This window comes from Cetorhinus maximus, chromosome 5, assembly GCF_964194155.1.
Source record: "Cetorhinus maximus chromosome 5, sCetMax3.hap1.1, whole genome shotgun sequence".
Taxonomy (NCBI): Eukaryota; Metazoa; Chordata; class Chondrichthyes; order Lamniformes; family Cetorhinidae; genus Cetorhinus; species Cetorhinus maximus.
The window spans coordinates 99,478,301-99,504,164 of NC_135883.1; the positions used below are offsets into that span (position 1 = coordinate 99,478,301).

Here is a 25,864-nt window from a genome sequence, read left to right on the forward strand (position 1 = left end):
CCCCATCCCCAGGTCTCCCCAAAGTCCTGTACAACTGCAGCAAAACATCCCTATTTTCATATTCCATTGTAATAAGCAACATTCCATTTACCTTCCTAATCATTTGCTGTGCCTGCGTACTAACTTTTCCTAATTCATGTACCAGAACACCCAGATCTCTCTGTACCTCAGAGTTCTGCAATCTCTCTCCATTTAAATGATATGCTGCTTTTTTATTCTTCCTGCCAAAGTGGACAAGTTCACATTTCTCCACGTTATATGCCACCTGCCAAATTTTTTACCCATTCACTTAACCTGTCTGTGTCCCTTTACAGACTCCTGATGCCCTCTCCACAACTTACTTTCCTACCTATCTGTGTCTCATCAGCAAATTAGCAACCATACATTTGGTCCCTTCATCCAAGTCATTGATATAAATTGTAAGTAGTCAAGGCCCCACCACTGATCCCTGTGGCACCTGCTTGTCACATTGTGCCAATCTGAAAAAGACCCATTTATCCCTACTCTCCGCTTGTTAGTTAACCAGTCCTCTATCCGTTCTAATATGTTAGCCCCTGCACCATGAGCTTTTATTTTGTGTAGTAATCTTTGATGTGGCACCTTATCAAATGCCTTCTGGAAATCTAAGTACAACATATCCACCGGTTCCCCTTTATCCACATTGCTTGTTACTTCCTCAAAGAACTCCAATAAATTTGTCAAACATTTCCCATTCATAAAACCATGTTGACCCTGCTTGATTGCATGAGATTTTCTAAGGGCGCTGCTATAACCTCCTTAATAGATTCCAGCAATTTCCCTACGACCGATGTTAAACTAACTGGCCTGTAGTTTCCTGCTTTCTGTCACTTCCCTTTCTTGAATAGAGGAATCACTTTTACTATTTTCCAATCTGATAGGACTTGTCCAGAATCTAGAGAATTTTGGAAAATTAGAACCAATGTATCTATTATCTCAGCAGCAGTCACTTCTTTTATGATCCTAGGATGAAGTCCATCAGGACCTGGGGGACTTGTCAGCTTTTAGTTCTAATAATTTTCTCAGTAACCTTTCCCTGGTGATTATAATTGTTTTAGGCCATTCAGCTGAGTGGAGCAGCATTTGCCTGGTTCCAATTTTATCTATCCAGCTGTAGTCAGAAAATCATCTGCAGTGTCTTCTCGTCCTGTTCTGCACCATTTCTTCTGGTGTTCCACAAGGATCTATCCTTAGTTCCCTACTACTTCTCACCTACATAATGCCCTTTGGCAACATCATTCAAAAATATGTCAATTTCTGCATGTATTCTGAAAATTCCTGGCTCTCTGTCACCACCACCTTTTTTGAACCCTCCACTGTCTCTATTCTGAGACTGCTCGTCCAATACCCAGTACTGGATAAGTGGAAATTTCTTCCAGCTAATTATTGGAAAGACCAAAGCCATTGTCTTTGGTCCCTGTCCAAACTGTACACCCTAGGCACCTACTGACTCCATCCGTCTCCCTGGCAACTATGAGGCTGAGCTGGATTGTTGGCAATCTTGGTTGTCATATTTTACCCCAAGGTGCACCTGTAACCCCATATTCATCATCACTAAGACTGCATATTTCCACCTCCATAACATTGCCCAGCTATGCCTCAGCTCATTGCTACTGAAACTCTTGTCCATGTCTTTGCTATTTCTTGACATAGCAATTCCAATGCACTCCTGGCCAGCCTTGCGAGGAGGGCTGATGAGCAAATGAGTGGTGGAGAGGGGGTTAGAGAGAGGGACTGTTGAGTGAGTATGTTGGGAGAGGGGTTGTTGGGAAGAGGGTCGTGTGTGTGGTGGGGGAGTAGAGCTGATAATGTGAGTATGGGGGATGGTGGAGAGTGAAAGGGGCTTCAGTGTTCTGTCACCAGGGACTACAGAGAGCTTGGCTGAAAGCTATATAAAGTACATAAAATAACATTTTTACAAATTACTTTAAAAGCACATATTTTCATATATATGCTGATCTATAATATGCTAACTCTAATAGTTATATACTGAATATTATTACTATGCTGCTTTATTGCTGTTTTGTACTTGCTGGCATCTGGGTTCAAGAGTTTTTTTGAGAGGTTTTCTATATATTCGCTCAAGGAATGCGGGCATATCTGGCAAGACCAGTATTTGTAGCCCGTCCTTATTTTCCTTTTAGAAGATGGTGGTGAGTTAAAGCGGGTCACATTGGAAAATAGTTTATGAAGCACTGCTGTGGTCCTTTGCTTTGTATGTCCATAATGCAGCAAGGTAATGTTATGTTATTAATTTGGACTTCATCCTGTACTACATACACTAACTGTATTGAATGCTGAGGTCTCTTTGGTGATTTGATGCAAATGCATTGGTCTACAGTCTTGGCGGTAATAGAGGTAAACAAAGAGGAAACTTGAGTATTGCTGAAAAAATAAATTTTGTCAAAGCTTTTCATCTTGCACTCATGACAATCGCAAGAACACCAATGTTGGGGAAGCAACGACTTTATACTGTATGAGATGGGAGTGCTGATTGGTTGGCAAGTGGACCCTGATAGTGACGTTGCCATGGGGAATGCACCAGTTGACAGTTAATTGCCAAGCATTTTGAAATTTAAACCAGGCAGCTTGACTCTGGTCAAGGCATTGCCCTGAAGAATGAACTAGTGAATGACTATCACTTATTTTGTTTAGCTGAAACAGGTGCAATGTGTGTACATGTTCTTTCTATCTGCAAATAATATGACCCTGTATATTAATATATGTAGCTTCCAGTACACGCAAATGCCCCACACTACGAACTCGACTGGCGATCTTAAATGGTTGTCATTTTAATTTTTAGCACTCTGAGGATTATTTAGAAAGTGTTGTCCAATCATGGAATCTCATCTAATGCGGGACAGTGTTTTGAGTTTTACAAGCACAGGCTGGTTGGGTAAGGTCTGTACCTTGCTTGTTGCAAACAGCGGAAGGGACATGCTGTTTGGTACGATCCGCCAGTCTTTGGGACCTCTGGCCTACAGACCTAGCATCACACTGGCACTGAAATTCATATACCGCATTAGTAATTTGTGGGATACGCCGAGCACCTTTTTGACTTGACTGCAGCATTCTGTTAATGGCAAATACCACTTGTGTTGCTACTGCATAGTAGCTGCGTGACACAGCTTTCCCTGTTGCTCAAATTTTTGAGATACCTTGCCCTTCCAGAGTAATCTGAGGTAGACTGAGCACTTTTCAGGGCTGAAAGTGATGGCCTTAGGCCTGTTCATGAGTTTGCGCAATATACAGTGCGAAATGATTTGATCAAATAGCCATTATTCTACAGGATGCCTTTGATACGCCCTATTTCAGCATCAAGCTTTCATGGTGAGAAATGGCTCGGGCCCTGTTTACAAAGTTGCCGATGAGACCAATCCTATAGCGTGTGGAACTGTAAGAATTGCAATGCTTATATTGACCAGTGAAGGTAGGCTTGTGGTAGACCATGGTAGAGAATCCCCTAGTACATCAAGAAAACAGAGTTCATTTGACTGCTCCAATACAAAGGGGAATTTGAGCACAAGATAGAGCCCATTAAGTCATGCAAGGAAATTATTACCTGCTGCTACGGATTTAAATATAGCAAACGTATCATCCATATATTGGAAATATGCAAGTGATAGGAGGTTAGGTGTCATTCCATCGAATACCATTTCTCATGGAACCCAGCAAAGGTGTTTGCAAGAGCTGTGCCAAGAGGGGCTCCCATGGCAACATCTATTTGGGCATACGTGGTGTTAAAGCTGAACTCAACTGTGTGAGTTGCTGAGTTCATAAACCCATCGAATACTAATTCACACAAAGGTGGTGGATCTAGATTGCCCTGATATAATGATGCAGCGCAAATATTTATGGCTTCCTTAAAGGCTATCCTGTGCTTCCTTGAGGAAACTAATGTTTCTATCCATTGGAAATCTAATAACTCCACCTACTTAAAGTGGCCTGGAACATGGATATCCACTCTTTCTTGTAAAGGGGCACATTTCAATTTTTTTCTCTCTCTCGGGACCAGTAAGCAAATTTCAGAAAGATACGGTAGCAGAAATTTATCTTTCTATCTATTAATCAAAATAACCAAAAAAGTGCATTTTTATGAACAAGCTTCAAATGAGAAAACTAATTTATTAGCTTGCTTTCTTGTCACTATATTGAACACTGATTGATTTAGTGGGAATTAACATTAAATGTTGACCTTGTTAACGATGCCCACATCCCAAGAATGAATTTAAAACACCATAAAGTGGATTTAAAACTTCTACCTAAATCCTTGTTCCTAAAACCATACTCTATTTAAATTGACCAGACAGTGACTGTTGAGCAACCTAATCTCCCCTAGTACCTACCTACCTCTGACAATCCTACATCGGAAATTGTTGGGCTGAACTGGGTTTAAAAGGCATTGGGGGTTAAATTCAGTAGCGTCACCTCCATCTTCGCTCCAGCTCAGACTGATTTAACAAAAAGACATACACGAGAGGCCAAGGACTGACTTCTGCATCAGCACTCGGCTTCATTAAAACCAGTTCTTAAGTGGCCTGTCTGTGTCTCTAGACTCGGTTCTGAGAGAACGCCTGCAAATGAAACAAATTAAAATGCTGTATATGGGGGAGGTGCTGCAACATCACTTTACGGGTGACCCCCCCCCCCCTCCCCAGGGTCCTTGTCACACGTCTGACACTCTGATTGGGGGTCTAAGAGCCACACTCTGTTGCTGAGGATGTGCTCACCCCCATACAGCTTCCTGGAGCCGCACTGTGTATACTCTGCACGGACAGTTGGTCTATGGGATGGGGCCTTCCCTTGCCCGTGCATTCTGGCGCTTCTGATGGCGATGGGGTGTATCAAACCGCAAGCAGCATTCTGGATGGGACCGACTGCCATCGTTCACGAGTGGTCCGCAAGGTCAGAGGTCTGTTTCGGCACAGATTATGAAAGGCTGGCGGGCTGGACAGAAACCTTTGGCAGGCTGTACTCTACCTCTTGGGCAGCATGTTGGACAACACTAGCCTAGAAGCATTAGCATTTCACTACTGATCATTTAAAAGTGCTGTAATTACATGACTACTTGTCTCAAAACTTCTCAGACTTTTTTGTCTTCGGTCACTAATTTTCAAGCCTTTTTCAGCCACTGTTGCCCTAGCATTAAGATCTTTGAGGAGCGTATTAATGGGACATGAGGGCAGGAAGGGAATTGTCCAAGTTGAAGTCACTGAACCCGAGCAATCTGGTATGTGTTAGTGCACAGCTGTTAGGTTCATAACGGGCAGAAGTTAAGTTTTTTTTATGTTGAAAAGTTTCAGAAGCTGGGGGATCTTGACCAGGTCGTGCCCTTTACCATCCATTTGATTGTTTGACCACTTTTGTGCTCAGTGAGACTGCTGGCCCTCCAAGGTGCTGCCTGCTGTCTTCTACAAGGCAGTGGCAGGCGTTATTGTTGCTGCCATTTGCTTTTGCTGCTCATACTCTTCAGGCACCTCCTGCTGCCTGGTTATGCTTGGCAGCAATAATTGGGTGATGAGCTCGCCTCTGGCCCAATTAGGGCATTTATATTTCAAGATAGCATCGTGTAAGCTAAGTAGTTGCAGCATAAGGTTTGAGATCCGGAAGTTATGCAGGCATTGGATTCCCGGGGCTGTTTTGAAAATCAAAAGTCTAGAGCCTGTGTAACAGGGGAAAGGAAGTTTGTTTTTTAAAAAATATCTCCTGCATTTTCATGTACTGGCTCATACTCACCTCTGCACTCGGCTCTGCTATTCCCAAAAAAAGGAATCACTGATTTGTTCTTTTGAAATAATTGATGACAAATTTTGCTCAGGCAGTAATCATATGACCTCTCCCCAAAATGCATGGTACACATTTTATTCACATTGTGTAGGTTACTTTGTGAAAATAATGATAGATAATGCTACTTATACATAACAATGAATTGTGAACTCTGTAATTACAGGCCTCGACAAAATTGAATTTCTCCAAAGTCATGAAAACCAGGAAATCTATCAAAAGGCCTTCGACCTGATTGAGCATTATTTTGGTATAGAGGAAGAGGACTCGAGCATTGCACCACAAGTGGATGAAAATCAGCAACAGTTCATCTTCCAGCAACAAGAGGCCCCAATGGAAGGATTCCAGCTCTAAATGCATGATTGATGAAATTGTCTATAATACCGCTGTTACACCACATTCAGAAAGAACTTCATAAATCCTCAGAGCCAAAATCATGACGAAGCTGCTGTAGTCCAGTTTAAAATTAGGAACATTTTTGAAAGGGCGAAAATTTGAGGCAGCTTATGCACTTTTCTATTTGCAGTTTAACGTTAAATTTAAACTGGGGCTGTTGACTTTCATGTTTCGTATTTAATATTCATTTAAGTATCTGGGGTCATAACGATCTGAACTCTATCTGAATTGCTCCAAAGAAAGAGGTGTTGGAATAGTAGACTCACCTATATTTAAGCTGAAATTGCAGCCATCCAAACGTACTGTTTCATTTAACTGTTTACAGCCCTAATTTAAACAGAATACTTATTTATTCTTTGTTTCTAGAACCTCAAAAGCTGTTACAGAGTGTGGTACACTTTGTGTTGAATAATGGAATTGAAGTCTAAACCTATTTGACCAAAATCCTTTCTAAAGGTCCTGAAGTTATATTGCTCTTATTTAAATTTTCAGATTTGTAAAATACATGGTTTGAGCAAATTACTTAGCACTGCAACTTTCAACACTAGTATCTGTAAATAAAGTTTACAGGTACGCCCCCTGCCCCGCCCTAATGATAGATCTACCTCTCTTTAAATTAAGACACAATTGTTTAAAAGTTCCTGACTTGTTGAACTATTTACTATAGTACAGGTCAATTACATGTGAATGAAAACAATGATTATCAGCATTTGCTAGGCTATATTTCAATATGGAAATCTGTAAATTTACATTGTTTATAACTTGCTGGAAGATAATTTCATAAGTGCACTCTCTGAACAAGAAACTTAAAATTGTAGCATTACAAACTGCACATCATGTTGATAATTGCATTAGGGGTGTGTAGAATATACGAACGAATGTTTGTAGAGAGTGAAATAACTGGCAATCATTGGAACTCTTGTATGGTCACCTAATTAGGAATACATGATCAGTAGTGATATGTAAATTTAGCTCTCTTTCCTCATTCGCTTGCTAGCTCTCTCTCACTCTTTTTTCTTTCCTTTCTTCTCCACCCCCCAGCCCAAAGAAAAATTGCATTAAAACATAAGTGGAGATATAACGATTCTTCAATTTGGGAAATCAGCTCAAGTAAATTTAGCAGGTTTTGACTAAAGAATTTTGAATAAATGGGTACAGGTTACTGGTTAAAGTGGGATTTTAAGAACAATGCTGTTTAGTCTTATTATTCATTCACCATATTTTCTCTTAATGAGCACTACTACTGAAATTCCCTTTGTCTTATTCACTTGAGGTAATAATTTCTCTATATACCAGATATGTGTATGAACTACTGCGGAATAACTCTTGCCTTATGTTTACTTCATCACTAAATCGATTGGTCGAATTAGAACTTCCAACTGATGTTAAAATTATTAACTATCTTGTTACACTAATCTTCAAGACTCAATAATCCTCTTGAAACCCTCATTATAATCTACAGTTTAAAATCGCAGTCACAGTTTCAGATATCATTCTCATCTGTGTTGCAACATCCTAAGATTTTTTTCCTGCCTTGCAATGGACAAACAGTTTAAAGAATGTTGCACTGTGATTGATTTTTATAAAAGCAAAATTGTTTTGTGTGCTTAAAGGCTCAAGTATAAATATACAAAACATTTATTGGTTTAATGTTTCTTCCTTACTAAAATCCAATGTTATCCACCATGCCAGCAAGAGTCCTTTTTTAAAAGTTTATCCAGTTATAGGTGGGGACTGCACTGCTAAATTAAATAATTTGAAAGAAAATAAATTTGGTTAAATCTAGGAATGCATAACTTTTAAAAAAAATGTTTAAGTTAATTCTATTCTGTATTCAGTATATTGATTTTTGATTTTGAATTTTTCACTATTGAAATGCATATTGAATTTTACTTACCAGAATTAAAAGTTAATTTTGTTCTATGCTAGTCTATGGAAAAACATGGCTAAAAATGACTGGTAATGTTAGATGAGTGTTTAACATTTTTGTGGAGCATTCCTCTTGTTATTTGAAGGGAGGCACATGTGACAAATGCGTTATTGGTCATCCACAGATGTCGCTAATAATTCTTAAGAGTATCTCAAAGGGGACAGTTTGTTAATTTGTTAAGGCCCGGGTGAAAAAAGATATGCCAAATTTGTTCTATTATGATGAAATGTAACTGCTGGGTGCTGGCAATTGTGTACCATTGTGTGCATATATATATAGAAAAATCAGCATTTGGAAAGGCGTTTCTTGCTACATTATTAGAACGCATACAGTTGTAATTTGCAATATGTTCATACAACAAAGACGTCCCTTCTGTGAATGTCCTGCTTTATTTGAGTTGTATAAGGTGCTTTTCAGTGCAGCTGATGCATTTTAATGAAAAGTGTCTTCTGCAACGTATACCATTTATAGGTTCAAGGGGGAAGAAAATTTTATTTTGAAATTGCAGTTGTAGCTGTTTGAGCCTTGGATAAAGCTAAACCTAGAAATTTATAGACAGTAATACAAAGTTAAAAAGAAAGTAATCTTTGCACGTACTATTTATGCATGGCTGTTTTGATATATAGTTCTATCACCAAGGCTACATGCATAATGTATATTACTTGATTGCTACCATGTCATTGCTACTAAAAGATTACTCACTTAAATTTGCACAGTATTTGACCTACAACCAAACCTTAATTTAAAATCTCCAACAGTATTATTTCAAATGAAATGCTGGAAAGTATTTTTGTCTAGTAAAAGGAGACTTAATGTTTAGCATAAGACTACTTCAATTTCATGAAACACTTAACTGGGGAAAAAACTTTAATATGTATTTAAAAATTCTATGAAGGGATATCTATTTTGCATTTTCTTTCTTAACTGAAGCATTCTTTTCCCTTGCCCCAATCTTCTAATTGCAAATTTATACAGTGGTTTTGCTCAGATGCCATGTTTGTATATGTGCTGTAGAATTGAGAAATCAGAATACAAATGCTGAAATGGCAATGATCAGAAAAGATGTGTTGGAGCATTTTGTGTTGTAGTTTTTGATTGCTGCATTAGCTATATGTTAAACTCTGTGCCTCACTTGTCGAGCTCAATTTAGTATTGGCTACCTACCTGTCCCTTATATCCTACAAAATAATGTAAGCCTGAAACTAATATTACTGAACTAATGCATCTGAAGGCAGAAAGAAGTGTTTACTACAGCTTCATTTATTAGACAAACTATAATTACAGTACATCTATACCAGCAATAGTTACATAAATCATGGTGAAAGGTTTCTAAGTTTGAAAAATCTGTGCTCTAAATTAACACATCTACATCATTAAAGCTAATGTTTGTTTGTATATATTTTTTTACGATGACCAGAGCTGTACAGTTTGACATGAGTATTCATGCTTTTGGATATATTTTCTCTCATTTAGGATTACTTTTTTCTACTGTTGCTGGCAACAGCCCTGGAATCAACAGCCCTAAAACAGTTTTCCCCTCTCCTCAGCACCACCCCCTCCCTACCCATTCCTATTCTCCTTTAATTTGAATCTCTGAACTTGTATTGAATCAAAATTAAGTAGATAAACCAAACCAAGATAGGAAACGGTAAATATCATGCAAAAGAACTCGAACCTTGATTGTGCATTGTTTGTATATGTGCTCAGGATGTTGATTTTTTTTCTTCCACTTTTGGGCTGGGAATAGTTTTCTAGTAAATATCTTGCAAACATACACAAGCTAATGGATTGAGTTGCAATGGAATGTATTAGATTTGGTAATGTCTGGAAAGCGAAGAAAAAAATAAAATCCATTCACATGATTTTGATTTCCTATTTGTTTAACTCCATGTTTTGGGTTTTAATTATTCAATGTGCTTGCTTTTACGTGCTGTGTCTCACTAATTTTGTTTAGTCTTCTAAACCTTTTAATTCCTTTATGGTTGAAGCATGTGCTGAAACACTAAAGACCACATTTTTAAAAATTAATTCACAAAAAACCAAAAGCTTTATCTGATAGAAAAAATGTGTTCTGGCTTATGATGAAAGCATTAATATTTATCTAACATATATGTAAAAGAATCAAAATTAGATTGGCATCTGAAGTTCCTCTTCTGAATTTGCATCTGAGAAAGCACGTGACAGAAAAGACAACCTTGCTCTTTGACAGGTTTTTCCTCAGCACTTCTGAATTGTTAATTTTGTTGTCTTTAAAGGACTTCCATTTTATAACATGTCACATTCTGAGGCTATCCAAGCACTTTGCAATTAGTTCATTTTTTTAAGCTGCTAATTTTTTTCTTCAATGTGACAGCCAATTTGCATACAGGGAAGATCCATGAACAGCAAATGGAATAAACAGTTAACCTGTTTTTGCTGATGGTGAGGAATGTTAGCAAGGACACACATCCTTGCTCTTTGAATAGTGCATTAGGATCTTTTATGTCCAGTCAGATGGGACCTCAGTTTAATATCTCATCTTGGAAAAACTCCACCTCCGAGTGTGCAGCATTCGCTCTTTACTTTGTGAATATATCAGCTCGTACTTGCTCAAGTCCTGGAGCAGAGTGAATCTACAATCTGGTGAGACTTACCAAATCTTTGGTAATGATTTCTTTGTAATTGTACACATCTTCCCTTATGCAGTTTTTGCATTCAGCATTGCTACGTATGTTACGATTACATTTCTTCTCCCTTTACACAACCCAAGTGTTTTGCTGTAGTACCAACATATAAAGAGTTATTTTATTTTTTTCAGCATCTGATATTGGGGTTTCTCTGTTCCTTGCTGGATTGTGGATGAATTTGATTACTGCCCACAAGAAATTTTCCTAAGCTAAAAAGACTGCTATATGCATCCTAATGCTCTGGACTGCATTCAAACCCAGCTCGCTGAGGTGAAATAATGTATTGATAAAGCAATCAGTTCCCTATTAATTTTTGTACACTTTTTTTACGGAAAGAAAATTTGCTTATACTGAAAATGACTAGAATTCTACATTGGTAGGTTAATCGACCTGTTGTGTCCCTGCCGGCTCTCTGCAAGAACAACTCGGCTAGTTTGAATCTGCCTTCATCACACTCTTAGGCAGTGCATTCCAGATCCTGACGCCTCACTGTGTAAAAATAAATTCTTCTACCATTCACCTTAAATTGGTGTCCTCTGGTTCCTGACTCTTCCACTAATGGGAACAGTTTTTCCCTGTCTCTGCCCAGACCATTCATGATTTTGAACACCTATCAAATCTCCTCTAAGGAAAACAACCCCAATCTCTCCTATACCCACATAACTGAAGTCCCTCATCCCTGAAACCATTCTTGTAAGTCTTTTCTGCACCCTCACTAATGCTTTCATATCCTTCCTAAAGTGTTGTGCTCAGAATTGGACATGCAACTCCAGTTGAGGTGGGGCCAGTGCTTTATAAAGGCTCACCATAACCACCTTGCTTTTGTACTCCATGCCTCTATTTCTGAAGTCCTGCACCTCTTTTAGATTTGTACCCTTTAGCTTATAATTGCCGTTCCTCATCCTTCCTACCAATTCATGCATCTGCATTAAATTTCATTTGCCATTCTGCCAGCCTGTTTATGCCCTGTTGAAGTCTACCTTCAACAATTCACGATACTTCCAAGTTTTAGTCACCTGCAAATTTTGAAATTGTGCCCAACTTTTGGTTAATATAGATTTTTAAAAAGTGATCCTAGTACTGACCCCTGGGGGACCCCACTGTATAACTTCCTCCAGCCCAAAAAACAAGTTAACCACTACTGTTTCCTGTCACTCAACCAACACCACATCCATGCTGCCACTGTCCCTTATATTCCATGGGCTTGTAACTTTGCTGACAAACCTGTTATATGGCATTTTATCAAACCCCTTTTGAAAGATCATGTATACCACATAACCTGCATTACCCTCATCAACCTTTTCTTACCTCATCTAAAATTCAAGTTAGTTAAACACAATTTGCCTTTTTTAAAAATGTGCTAGCTTTCTTTAGCACATGGACAAACGTGGATGAATTAATGTTCCAGTTTATCGTTTCTAAAAACTTACCCCACCACCAAGATTAAACTGATTGATTGGTTTGTAGTTGCTGGATTTATGATTGCACCATTTTCTGAACAAGAGTGTAATGTTTGCAATTTTCCAGTACTTTGGATACACTCCTGTATCTAAGGAGAATTGCAAGATTGTGGCCAGTGCCTCCACAACAATTTCCACCCTTCCCTCAGATTTATCTCATCCGGACCTGATGGCTTATCAACTTTTAAGTGCAAACAGCCTTTCTAATACCCCTTTACCAAGCATATTTTTCTTTCTTGCTGGAAGAAACTGCTCTATTTCCACTCAATGTCCAACATATTTTAAACCAGTCAAATTTGCAACAGTGAAATTAATTAAAACTGAAAAGATTTGCAAAAGTGTTGGGCAATTATGAAGCAGATAAATGGCAAATAAAATTTAATATTGACACAAGTTAAGTGGGGGAAAATGACAGTATAAAATTAATCCAACAGCATTGGGAACAGTAGAATTGACATTGTCCATGAGACTACCTTTTGTTGATTGGAAAATGCAACAAAGCAATTAAAAGCTAATGAAACGTGTAGAGCTAGATTATAAATCTTAAAAAAAAATTCTAAGGTTTTATGTTTTCATCATATCACCCTCAGGATACTGTGAATTCTGATTGTCATGCTTTATAAAAGGTTTTGCTGTATTGGGGAGGCTGTAGAGAAAACTACCAAGAATTGTTGCAACTATAAATAATGGGGATGAAACATGAGTAAAGATTAGAAAATCTACAATCTAGATAAAGTTTAAGGACAGGATAAAATAGTAATCTGAAAAATAATGCACTTTACATGCTTTAATTGTGTCTGATATGACAAAAGCACAAATGACTTGAATGTACCATCATCCATCACAGGTTTTTTTCTTTAGTCACTTCTGAGGCAGATATTAGAAAGGAATTGGAATTTGTGCTGTCATGCCTGATGATAATTTCATTGGTTACAACAAAAATGATTGAATGCCATTTTTCTAAAAAAAAACTATTCAAGATGCAGTAACTAGTTTGAGCTTTGCCTCTATCAAAATACTGTTTTAAATTGTCTATTAATGGCATCAGTGATTCCTTAAAAGTTGTTACACCTGACATAGGGAGCTAAATAACTGTTGTTTTCAACAAAAGTTACATAGCATAGGGTGTGCCTTATCCACAAGTTGCTGATTTGAGCTCCTCTTGCTGTTGAGGGTTTTTTCTAGAAGTCTGTTTATCTGTTCATTCTAATTATAAATAAGCAGTAAGCTGCTTATGCTAAAAAATACTATTAGATGTTGCTATGCTGTTGATACCAACGTAAAAACAATGCTGGAAACAAAAAGCAGGTCAATCAACATCACCAAAGAGAAGGAACAAGGTGGGATGATCTGGGTGCATATCCCTTCATTAAAACTAATGTTGTAAAGCCAGGAGCCATATCACTGGTTTGTTCCTAAAAATGGAAACACATTGACTTCACCCTTTGGTCTTTTTGAGTATGAAGTTTGAACATTGCTATTGTAAAACAATATCAAAGTAAAATAATCCAAATATGACTAGTATAAGGTAAAACATTGCATCTGTATATTGCCCCACTGATTTGCTTAGCTTCTTTCAGTGCACAATTTTTACAGTTTTTTTTATGCCACCTAGAACTAGCAGCATTCTCTTACTGAGATTGAGAACTTAATCTTGTCTGGATGAGTCTTTGTCATAATTCCAATGCCCACAAAGAGAGAAAACCTTGTGTGAGAGAGCTGAATGTTTGGTTGTATGGCTTGAGGTTATCGTGATTTAGTATCAGTAATAGCCATTGCAGCTGCCTGCTCACGCAGAGCTTCTTCTTTCCATTTCGCCTTTTTTGCTCGATTCCAGCTGGCGAGCGATTCATGCCGTTCAGCAGCCTGGGAAGTGCAAAGAATATAGGATGAGGTGAAAGCATCCAATAATGCCACTTAGATACTAATTTAACTTATTTCAAGGATTGCCAATGCAAGAATCTTTAAATCCAAGGTCAACTGCAACAATTTAGTGGCCCTATGTGGAGAAATATGAGATTGTTTATTTTGGGAAAAGAATAGAAAGATAAAATATTTTAAGTAGTGTGAAACTATTAAATGTGGTCGGAGGGATTTGGGTGCCTTGTACAAGATTCACAAAGTTAACATCATTTTCATTTCTGATATCATACAACAGACAATTGGGAAAGTAAATGGCCCTTTGGCCTTTATTGCAAGGGAGTTTAGTACGCATGTAAAGAGGTCTTGCCTCAATTGTACAGGGCTTTTGTGAAACCCCATCTGAAGTATTGTGTTCAGTTTTGGTCTCTGTTTCTAAGGAAGGATATACTTACCTTAGAAAGAGAGTGCAGTGAAGTTTCACTGGACTGATTTCTAATGAGAAGGCTGTCTTATGAGAAGTGAGCAGAATGAGCTTTTACTCTGGAGTTTTGAAGAATGAGAGGTGATCTCATTGAAACATAAGATTCAAAGAGGGCTTGACAGGGCAGATGCTGAGAGGCTGTTTCCCCCTGATGGGAGAGTCTAGAACTAGGTGGCATAGTCTCAGGATAAGAGGACAGCTACTTCAGAATAAGATGAGAAATTTCTTATGTTGTGAATCTTTGGAATTCTCTAGCTCAGAGGGCTGTGGGTGCTCATCAGAGTATATTCAAGGCTGAGATAGATAGAGATTGATCTTTGATCTCTGAGGGAACCAAGGAACATTGTGATTAGTCTAAAAATGGAAATGAGTTTAAGGATCAGCCATTATCTTATTAGATGGAGTAGCAGGTTCGAGGGACTGTGTAGTCTACTACTACTTAGACTCTACGTTCTGTTAATATATTGCTCAAAGTGAGGTATTTTGTCTATGCTGCCTTAAGATGACACCACAAGTTCATGTATGAATGCTTAATGCATTTTTATTAAATTTCTTGCTCTGCTATTTTAATTGAAGCATTAACTCATTTAATTTAAATGGATTAATTCCTCTGCTAAAACAAATCAAAATTTTCTTTGAAGCATAAATGATTGTACATTTTAAAAATATTTCAATTTTAAAATATTTATTGACACATTCTATTTTTCCAGCATTATCTAAGAAATGGTCCTCTCACCCCATCTCCCTTTACTCATCATTTTCATTTCTGATATCATGCAGAAAGAGCTCAAATAATTGTTTGTCTCCAACATTGAAACTATCTACTCAGCAGTCTTAGCCACCTCCTGCTCTAGTTTTGACCCCCTGTCAGCCCTGTTCTGTGACTGTGTGGGGGTTGGATTGTCGTCATGAAGGTGGGAAGCATGAGTCGGGAAATTCCCCAACTTGGCAAATCTGTCTCTGTAGAAACGGCCCTACATTTTATTTTCTTTCATGGGATGTAGGCATCGCTGGTAAAGCCAGCATTTGTTGACCATCCCTAATTGCTCTCTGAAATGGTGTGGCAAGCCACTCAGTTCAAGAGCAATTAACAGTCAACCACATTACTGTGGGTCTGGAGTCACATGTAGGCCAGGCCTACGATGGCAGCTTTCCTTCCATAAAGGACATCAGCGAACCAGAAGGGTTTTTATAATGATCAACAATGGTTTCATGATCACCATTACCGAGACTAGTTTTGCAATTCCAAGTTATTGAATTTAGATTCCACCAGCTGCCATGGTAGGATTTGAATCCTTGACCCCAGAACATTAGCCTAGGTCTCTGGATTACTAGTCCAGTGACATTACTGGTATGCCACTGTCTCCGAGGGGGCGTGATTGAATCAGGTCTGCTGCTTCCAGAGGCAGCCACTGATTCGGGCGAGTGCTGAGGCGGGCTGGTTAGAAGGCTCATCTCTGTTCGCTGAGACTTTGGCTTAGTTTCATAAAAGACTGTTAGGCCCTCTAGTCCTCATCCCTCACGTCCATGCCCCACATCCCCCACCAGCTCATACCTCTTGATGTGACCTCCATGGCTACTCATATCCATGACCCCTCTATAACCACTCATCCAGTATCCACTATGGGCTGACTCTCGGGAGCCATGTGGAGATAGAAAAAATTGAGCTTCTAACAATCTGAGAGCTCTCACTCATATACACTGGATACATTTAAAAAAAACTTTCTTTCATGAAACCCACTCAAAGATTTTAAATTCTCTCAAGGAATTAATCTGTTATTAAAAACAAACCTCTATTCAGTAACCACATTCAAGACCATTAATCCTTTAATAGCCTCTTAACACTGTCAATCAAAATATGAACTTAGCCTAACCCCCTGCCCTCCCACCTGAGGTGAGTGAAGTTCAACCAAGCATTATATATAATGGCTCAGCTATAATAATATCACTTAGTAAATTTCAACAATGAAGTCTATTAAAACTACAGGAGCAGAAGGTAATTTTTGTCCACCAGATGGCCTGTCGATCAATCCATACCAGTAATGTATTTTTGTTTATTTTTTACTCTGACCGATGCAGCTTGTTCCTTTTCATATTTAAAGGGCTGGGAGTTTAAATAATTTCAACTCATGACACTTAACAGACCTTACCCAACCTTCAAGAGTGTTTAAGTCTCCTCCGTAAACTCACGACTCCCACACTGCGGGTTAAGGCCCTTGGAACAGCAAAAATGGGGTCTGTTTGAACTAGGCCCTAATTTCAAATGGCCCTGCTGAGTTCAGGTTTCCCACCCATTGTGGCTACTATAGTACCTACTAAAGTGCATACCTTTGTACAAGTAACCTATTGCTAATTTTGAACTTAACTGAGGGTGAAAAATTGCTGATACGTGCTGAACTGCCCTTATGCATACTACCCTGTTTTCCTGAAAAGCGGTTGCATAACAAACATCCAAACTGATTTACCAATGAGGTAAATCTTTTCCCGAATGAGGAAAATAACCCCAATATCACTTTTAAATGGAAAATATTGTTGCAAATGTTTTATCGCTTTTTTAAAATTTGTTCTCCGGTTATGACTAATGGCACAACTACACTGATTATTATCTCTCAATGTCCTGACACTTGTTTTTGCAACTGAGTGGCTTGCTGGGCCACATTAGTGGCCATAAAGATTCAACCGTGCAATTAGTTTGAGTCACAATGGCCAAACCCAGGCAATACATGCAGGTTCCTTTCTCTGAAGGACATTTGTGAATCAACTGGGTTTTTACAAGAATCTGACAGCTTTCATTGTCAAGGGGCAGAATTTTCTGCCTGTTGAGTGGGCCGGTCGAATGCAGGCGTGGAGCCGATGGGCTGCGCGCCGACATTTTACGTGAGCGGGCTAATTAAGGCTTGCCTAGCGTGACGTATGGCCAGTAACGCTCAGCACTACCTGTGCAGGCAGGGGGAGGAGGGAGAGTCGGGGCCTGCGTATGAAAGAGCACAAAAATCTCCGAGGCACAGAGCTGCCTCAGGGAGATTAAGTCCATATTGAACGTTTTAAATGAATAAAGATTAACATTTTTTAGACATGTGCCCTCATGTGACAGTGTCACATGAGCTGGGACATGTTTATGAATTGTGAAAAAAAAAATTTTTTATTTAATAAAACCTTCAGGAAACCTCACCCCACCCATGGATGAGATTTCTTGAAAAATGCAAAGGCCACTTGGGCTCTTCGCCTGCCCGCCAACCTTAAGGTTGGATGGGCAGCTCTGTTAATTGTCTAAATTAGTTTCCTAATGGCCTTAACAGGCCTTTGACAGTTTGGCAAAGACGCAACTGCTGCGCGCCCGCCGAATGAAAGATCGAAATGGCACGCGGTGATGTCGGGACGCACGCCCGACATCGCGCATCATTTTACGTCAAAATCCTGGCCAAGGTCTCTGGTCCAGTCCTAGAATTACCATATGTTATGGAATTTGATTTCATAGTTTGCCATGGTGAGATTTAGACTGTTAGTGCTGGTTTAGTAATCCTAAGGTCATGAACGTAAATCTGATAATCGTCTTCATATTGGAGGACTGAGGAAATGAACTCACCAGAATTCTGTACATTAGCAATTGATGCATTCAAGAGGGAATTGGATTGTTATCTGAAAAGGCAGAATGTGCAGAGCTACGGGGAGTGGCACAAGGTAAATTGCTCCTACAGAGAGCTGACACAGACTCGAAGCACGGAAGAGGTCATTCTGTGCAATAACAATTCTGTTTTGATGATTAGCAAAGTTTACAAATGCCCAGGCACAAATTATTATTTCAGTAGTTTACCATGAAATAATGCTTATTTTTTCATACCTGTTTTCCAGATGCAATCATAGCAAAACAGGCCACAATAGTCAAACCAATCATGATGTAGCAAGTTTTGACTCGCGCCCTGTTTCTCGCTGCATTCAGCATTTCAAACCTGACAACAGCAAGGCAAAAAATCAAAATTATAGACATTAAGTTACATTTTGATGCTACAGCATCTTGCCAAAGTTGCTTAAACAACCCTTCCCTCCCCAAGTCATCTACTAAAAGGACAAGAGCAACATTGTGTGACTGCTATCATTTCCAAGTTCTCCCCCAAATCAGTTTCCGCTCTTACTCGGACATACAATACCATTCCTTCATTGTCACTGAATCAGAATCCTGAAATTTGATCCCACCACCATTGTGAGAGCCCTGTAGGAGAAGACCAACACCTAACGTCTGGGGAACTAGGGAAGAGCAATAGAATGCAACCTTGCTCATGCCACAAGAAATCAATTGCTATCATACTAACAGAACTTAATACTGATGTCAATAGCATGCTTCTTCCCCTTTCTGTTTTACTTAAGTATTCCTTTTCCCTTGAGTGCTTGGCAAAGTAGAATATCTGCAATTACATGACATATATCTGTTAAAGTCATGACAAGTGTAGGCTTCCTTAATTGATAATGCTGTAAGTGGCTGAGCCATACAAGCCATGTGGATGTTAGGCTTGACCTCTGGTCTGCCCTGAGTTAGTTGATCTTAGTCAGAACTGTAGAGGTGCTACAACTGACCCCAATGTGTCTGGTTAGGAAGGGAAAAATGAGACCGTGTTCCATTCCTGATTGTTATCCAGTGATGCCTGCTCAAAGGTGTACATGCTTAATGACGACAAGCATGAGCTGATCTTTTTGTTGCTATAGGTGAGATTAAGATTCTAGAAATTAAGTGTACTTGTAACTAATAACAACTATCATAGAGTGCCAAATATTTTACATTTTTCCATTCAATGTTTATTGCAAGGAAATGGAACTTTGCACTTCATAAATCTAAACTTTATTTTCCATTATCTTAACTTGAATAATATTTACAAGAAGTTGTTTCCAACAAAGAACCAACTTGAGACCAAACCTAAGTGCAATAAAAGTTGACCAACCAGAATTTTGAGATTCAAACATGCCCATTCTTTTTTGCTTACTTAACTTTATTTATTAAGTTAGTAATCCTAACTTTAACCCCCTCACATGTGCACATGCATGTATACATGCAAGAGAAGCAAAGCTTTCTGGGTAGCAAACAGTAGATGGAACAATATTTTTTTTTCTAATTTTTATTTCCCCATTTGATAATGTGTAGTTATTTGTAGTGCCAGACCAGACAGCTGCATAGTTAGCAGGTCCTTTAGAGTATAACCACATTGACTGACTAATTGTAGCATCCTCAATATCACTCTGCATCAGAACAGATGGCTTAACACAGATCAATTTGGTTCAGCTGATAGAACTCTAACCCTGAGTCAGAAGGTCATGACTTCAAGCTCCAGTCCATGAGTTGAGCATATTATCTTGATTAATATTTTAATACTCTCAGCAATACATTTCTTCATTGCATTTGCTATCTTTTGAATGAGATGTATAGTCAGGCAGGCTATAACCAATGGATGCAAAAAGCTCATTGTTCACTATTTCTAAGTTCACTATTTGAAGAGGAGAACGAAGGGTGGTATCCTTCTCTTTTATTCCTCAATCAATTTAATTCCTCAATCAGCACCAGCAAAAACAAATTAACAGGTTATTTATCTCATTCCTGTCTGTTGAATCTTTCTGTATGTGATTAGCTGTCCTGTTTTTCAACTGCAATTTATATTTATATAGTGTCTTTAATGTAATGAAAGTCCCCAGGAGGATTAGAAAACAAAGTATGATACCAAGCCACATCATGAGATATTCAGTCAGATGATCAAAAGCATGGTCAAAGAGGTAAGTTTTAAGGAATGTCTTAAAGGAGGAAAGTAAGGTGGAGCAGTCTAGGGAGGGAATTCCAGAGCTTGGGGCCTAGGCAACCAAAGGCATGGCCACCAGTAGTGGAGGATTTATAATTGGGAATGCAGAAGAGGCTAGAATTAGATGAATGTAGGCATCTCATATGGTTGGAGGAGATTACAGAAATAGGGGGGCAAGGTCATAGAGGAATTTGAAAACAAGGGTGAGAATCTTAAAATCAAGACATTGCTTGACTGGAAGCCAACATAAGTCAACAAGCACAGGGTGAAAGAAGAACGGGACCTGCTGTGAGTTAAGACACAGGCAGCAAAGTGTTGGATGAACTCGAGTTGATGTGGGAGACCAGCCAAGAGCGCATTGAAATATTTAAGTCTAGAGGTAATGAAGTCCTCGATGAGGGTTTTAGCAGCAGATTGTCTGAGACAGAGGCAAAGTTACAGAGGTGAAAATAGGTGGTCTTAGTAATGACATGAATGAGGTTGGAAGCTCATCTCGAGATCAAATGTGACATCAAGGAAGCAAACCAACTGGCTTGATCTCAGACTGTTGCCAGGGAGAATTATTGTTGCAAGCCCGAGAAAAGGAATAAAAGGAAACTTGCCTTTTAAAAATGAAGTTCAGGCTCTTGGAGCCTTCAAATCCCAATAGGCTTCAGTGGTTTCTGCACATGTGCCAGCCCTGGAATGGCTGCACATGCGCAGATTGTTCTTTTTTACAATCCTTGGGCTCTACACATGTGCAGGCCAGAAAATGGCTGCATGTACGCAGTTGGTCAGGATCCTCATTGCAAAAATAGTAAACGGCCCCGTGCACGTGCGCAGTTTGTTTTTTTTTTCATTTTTTTAGATGTAAAGTGAGTCCTGCATCTGCACAGAAGAAGAAATTAAAGCAAAATTGAACAAGAGAGAAAAAGATTGGATGACCCAGAACACAAGCACCATTCTCCAGAGAGGCACAGAGGTGACAGGGACAAGAACTTCAGAGAGCAGATTTCCCAGAAGAAAAGTCCCAGGGAGCGGGGACAGGAAAAGGTCCCAAAACGTCAGTTAAGTCAAGGGACAGGGAATCCGGAACAGATCCTGTTCAGTGAAGTTAAAGTAAGGAGGAGAGGAAACGGCAGGGAGCAGAATCAAAGCAAAAGTGGGCTTGCGAGAAGCCAGAGATCCGAGGAGATGGCCAAGGTTGGTGACTCCTTACTATAGGCATGTGAGGCAGTGGTGTTCTGTTGGCATAGCTGAGTATCTGAGAGTCTGCATGAAAGCAAAGCTTTAATGCACGTGGTGATCCAGGGGAGAGGAACATCAGAAGGAGAGATTGAAACCCTCGAGGTGGACCTTTGTGGAAGGTGTCCGAGAGAAAGCGTTGTTTGGAAGAAGATTCAAAAGCAAGTTCTTCCGAGGGTGGAGATTGGAAAACCCAATGTGAAAAATGGAGTTCAGTGAGACCGCTTGGATCAAAGTGTGACAAGTGTCTAGAGAGGGAGTTGATGAAAGATCCATAGCATCTCTTTGGTGTGGCATCTGTCACTTGGTTTCAGAATGTGGTGTGTCTGACCACAGTTCACCTATTGGTTTACATTGCTGTATACTTACTGTGAACATTAGTGTATAAAATAGCTTTTGTAATTTGTGTTATCCTTATGAATCTGTATATCTGCAAAGGTATATTTGTGGGTGAAGGAGTATAGTAATATAGTTAATAAAAACAGAAAATGCTGGAAAAGCTCAGCAGATCTGGCAGCATCGGTAGAGAGAAAAATATTAACGTTTCAAGTCCATATGACTTCTTCATAGCTAAAGAGAAGAAATGTGATGGATATTATACTGTTTAAGAGCAGGTGGAGCAAAATAGAATGTCATGGATAGGTGGGAGCTCAAGAGAGATTAACAAAGATGCCATGGACACAGGACAAAGGGAGTATTAATGGTAGTATTAAAGACTAAAGAATGTGCTGATAGTGGCAGAAAGGTAAGATAGCAGAATGTGTTAATAGCAGAACAAGGGTCAGCGCTCTGAAAGCACAACATAGAAACAAGTGACAGATGGCCCTGTTGATGGCTACCATTAATATTTCTTTTGTCTTGTGTCCATGACACCCTTGCTAACATCTTCTGAGCTTCCAACTATCCCTGGCCTTCCAATTTGCTCCACCTCCTCTTAAGCAGTATAATATTCATCACATTATTCCTCTTTAGCTTTGAAGAAGAGTCATATGGACTCAAAATGTTGGCTCAGTTTCTCTTTTCACAGATGCTGCCAGACCTGAATTTTTCCAGCATTTTCTGTTTTCATTTGAGTTTCCAGCATCCATAGTATTTTGCTTTTATCTTAAGTTGTAATATCGTTCATCTTGTTTAATAAATGTTTTATTCTTTTGTTAAAAGTTCATCAGCTGACTCCTGCAACTTTGTTCAGTAGCTGCCCTCGACGTTTCTGAACAAAAAATAAAAGATAGGACCTAACAAGCCGGGTTTCACCCTGGGATCTGACTCATCCAGTAGTAACATCAGCTGGGATCATAATAAAGTGGGGGCTCATCCCGGATTTGTTATAAGATTGGATTTCTTGTGGGATTGGAAATCTTTGACATCCGATGGGATCTGTGAATCCTTAAAATAAATGAGTACGTGAAGGTACTGAGGTACTGGACATAGGAATTGGAGTTGCTGTGAGGTATGTTATACAGGTTGGAATTCAAAATGGCTTTGGCGGTTGCTAAGGCTTTTTTACAGATGGAAGATGTAACCTTGACTGATTTACAGAAAGTAACCAAGAGTAAGCTAACGGAATTGGCAGATAAGCTAGAGCTAGAATAATATAAAAACGGACAGTAAGAGCTTTAAATATATAAAAAGGAAGAGAGAGTCCAAAGTCAATATAGGCCCCTCAGAGAATTAGGCTGGGAAAATAATAATGGAGAACCGGGAAATGGCAGCGGAGATGAATAAATACTTTGCATCAGCCTTCATGGTAGAAGAAACTAATAGCATCCCAAAAATACTAAATAATCATAGGGAAAAAGTGGGGGGAGGAGGAAATAAATACGATAACTATCACTAGAGAAAAAGTACCAGGGAAGCTAATGGGGCTAAAGGCCAATAAGTCATCTGGGCCTGATGGGTTGCATCCTAGGATATTAAAGGAAATAGCTGCAGAGATAGTGGATGCACTGGTAGTAATCTTCCAAGAATCTTTAGATTCTGGAAAAGTGCCAATGTAACATCCTTATTAAAAAAGGGAGGGAGACAAAAAACAGGTAACTATAGGCCATTTAGCTTAACATCTGTCATTGGGAAAATGTTGGAGCCTATTATAAAGGATGCAATAACAGAGCATTTAGAAATGCATTATATAATCAAGCAGAGTCAGCATGGCTTCATGAAGGGGAGATCATGCCTGACAAATTTATTAGAATTTTTTGAGGAGGTAACAAGCAGGATAGATAAAGGGGAACCAGTAGATGTATATATATCTGGATTTCAAAAAGGCGTTCGATAAGGTACCACACATAAGGCTACTTAATAAGATAAGAGCCCATGGCATTGGGGGTAGTATATTAGCATGGATAGAGGACTGGCTAACTAATAGAAGACAGAGTTGGGAGATGGGGGGGAGAAGGGGGCATTTTCAGGATGGCAACCTGTAACTAGTAGAGTGCCACAGGGATCAGTACTAGGGCCACAATTATTTAAAATATATATTAATGACTTGGATGAGGGAAATGAATGTACTAACACCAAGTTTGCGGATGACACAAAAATAGGTGGGAAGGCAAGTGGTAAGGATGACAGAGTCTACAGAGGGATGTAGGTTAAGTGTGTGGGCAAAAACATGGCAGATGGAATATAGTGTGGGAAAGTGTGAGGTCATGCACTTTGGCAGGAAGAATAGAGGAGCTGAATATTACTCAAATGAAGAAAAACTGAAGAAAGCTGCAGCACAGAGGGATTTGAGGATCCTTGTGCATAAATTCAAAAAACCTAGCATACAGATTCAGCAGGTAATAGGTAAGGCAAGTGGAATGTTGGCCTTTATTTCAAGGGAAATGGAGTAGAAAAATAGGGAAGTCTTGCTAAAACTATACAAGGCACTAATTAGACCACACCCAGAATACTGTGAACAGTTTTGGTCCCCTTATCTAAGGAAAGGTATACTGGCACTGGAGGCAGTCCAGAGAAGGTTCACTAGGTTGATCCTGGGTATGGAGGGATTTTCTTATGAGGAGAGGTTGAGTTGGTTGGGCCTGTACTCATTAGAGTTTAGAAGAATGAGAGGCGACCTTATTGAAACATATAAGATTCTTAAGGGGCATGACAGGGTAGATGCTATTTCCCCTTGTGGGAGAGTCTAAGACCAGAGGGCATAATCTCAGAGTAAGGGGGCGCCCATTTAAATCAGATGAGGAGGAATTTCTTCTGAGGGTAGTTAATATGTGGAATTCTTTACGCAGAGGGCTACAGAGGCTGGGTCATTAAGTATATTCAACTCTGAGATAGATGTTTTTGATCAGTAAGGGAATCAAGGGGTATGGGGAAAAGTCGGGAAAGTAGAGTTGAGGATGATCAGATCAGCCATGATCTCATTGAATGGTGGAGCAGACGCGATGGGCTGAATGACCTACTTCTGCTCCTAAGTCTAATGGTCTAACCTGTAGGGGTGAGGAAAGCAGACATGGTTAAGATAATAGCAAGGCATTTGAAATTGGAAGGGATACCAGAGGCAGTGAGTCGATTGTGCGAATGTGCTTGAACATGCAAAGTAACTGAAAAACTCGAATTGGAGGCAAAAGAAGAAGAGCATTTAAGAAGCTGGAACTGGAATTTCAGGCAAAAGAGAAGGAATGAGAAAAGGAATACTGGCTTAAAAGACTGGACTTTAAAAAAGAGGCCTCAGATGTAGAAGGTGCTTCTGATAAGGTAAAATACACCTCCAAATCAAAGCCCAGTGGAAAAATATTTAAATTTGTACAAGCCCTTCCAAAGTTTGAGGAAAGGGATATAGAGGCATTCGCTATTATGAAATGGCTAAAAGGAATCTGGACATTGTTCTTATAGTTAGGTTGATGGCTAGAGCTCATGAGGTTTATGCATTGTTGCCAGAAGAGGTGTCTGTAGAGTATGATTCAGTAAAAAAGGCTACTCTTAGTGCAAATGAGTTGGCCCCTAAGGCATATAGGCATAAATTTTGTGGCATAACAAAACAGCCTGGGCAGACCTATGTTGAATTTGAGAGGGTAAAACAAAATAATTTTGACCATTGGGTATGGCAAAGACAGAGTCAATGTATGAAGCTCTTAGGGAAATAATTCCCCTGGAAGAATTTAAAGATTCTCTTCCTCCACTAGTTAGAACCCATGTTGAAGACCAGAGCATTAAAACAGCTAGAGAGGCAGTGGAGTGGCTGACGATTGCGAGTAGTCATAAGCTAAGCTCTTTTCTGTCATCCCCACAAACTCGAGAAGGGTATTGCATGGGAAAGTGAAAGG

General features: G+C 39.3%; 2 protein-coding genes across 3 annotated transcripts in view; one reads left to right on the forward strand and one right to left on the reverse strand.

Moving 5' to 3' along the window:
• kpna5 (karyopherin alpha 5 (importin alpha 6)) overlaps positions 1-9,990 on the forward strand; it is a 41,926-nt gene extending 31,936 nt beyond the window's left edge. For both annotated transcript variants that reach the window (XM_078542237.1, XM_078542238.1), the window contains exon 14: positions 5,969-9,990. In XM_078542237.1, the coding sequence (XP_078398363.1) occupies positions 5,969-6,156 (188 nt within the window). In that variant the 3' untranslated portion in view covers positions 6,157-9,990. The remainder of the gene's footprint in view (positions 1-5,968) is intronic.
• A 2,627-nt stretch (positions 9,991-12,617) lies between these two features.
• Positions 12,618-25,864, reverse strand: part of LOC144680819 (protein FAM162B-like) — a 65,979-nt gene continuing 52,732 nt past the window's right edge. The window contains exons 3-4 of the mRNA XM_078542241.1: positions 18,440-18,548; positions 12,618-14,120 (exon numbers count right to left, since the gene is read on the reverse strand). Of these exons, the coding sequence (XP_078398367.1) occupies positions 14,001-14,120; positions 18,440-18,548 (229 nt within the window). The 3' untranslated portion in view covers positions 12,618-14,000. The remainder of the gene's footprint in view (positions 14,121-18,439; positions 18,549-25,864) is intronic.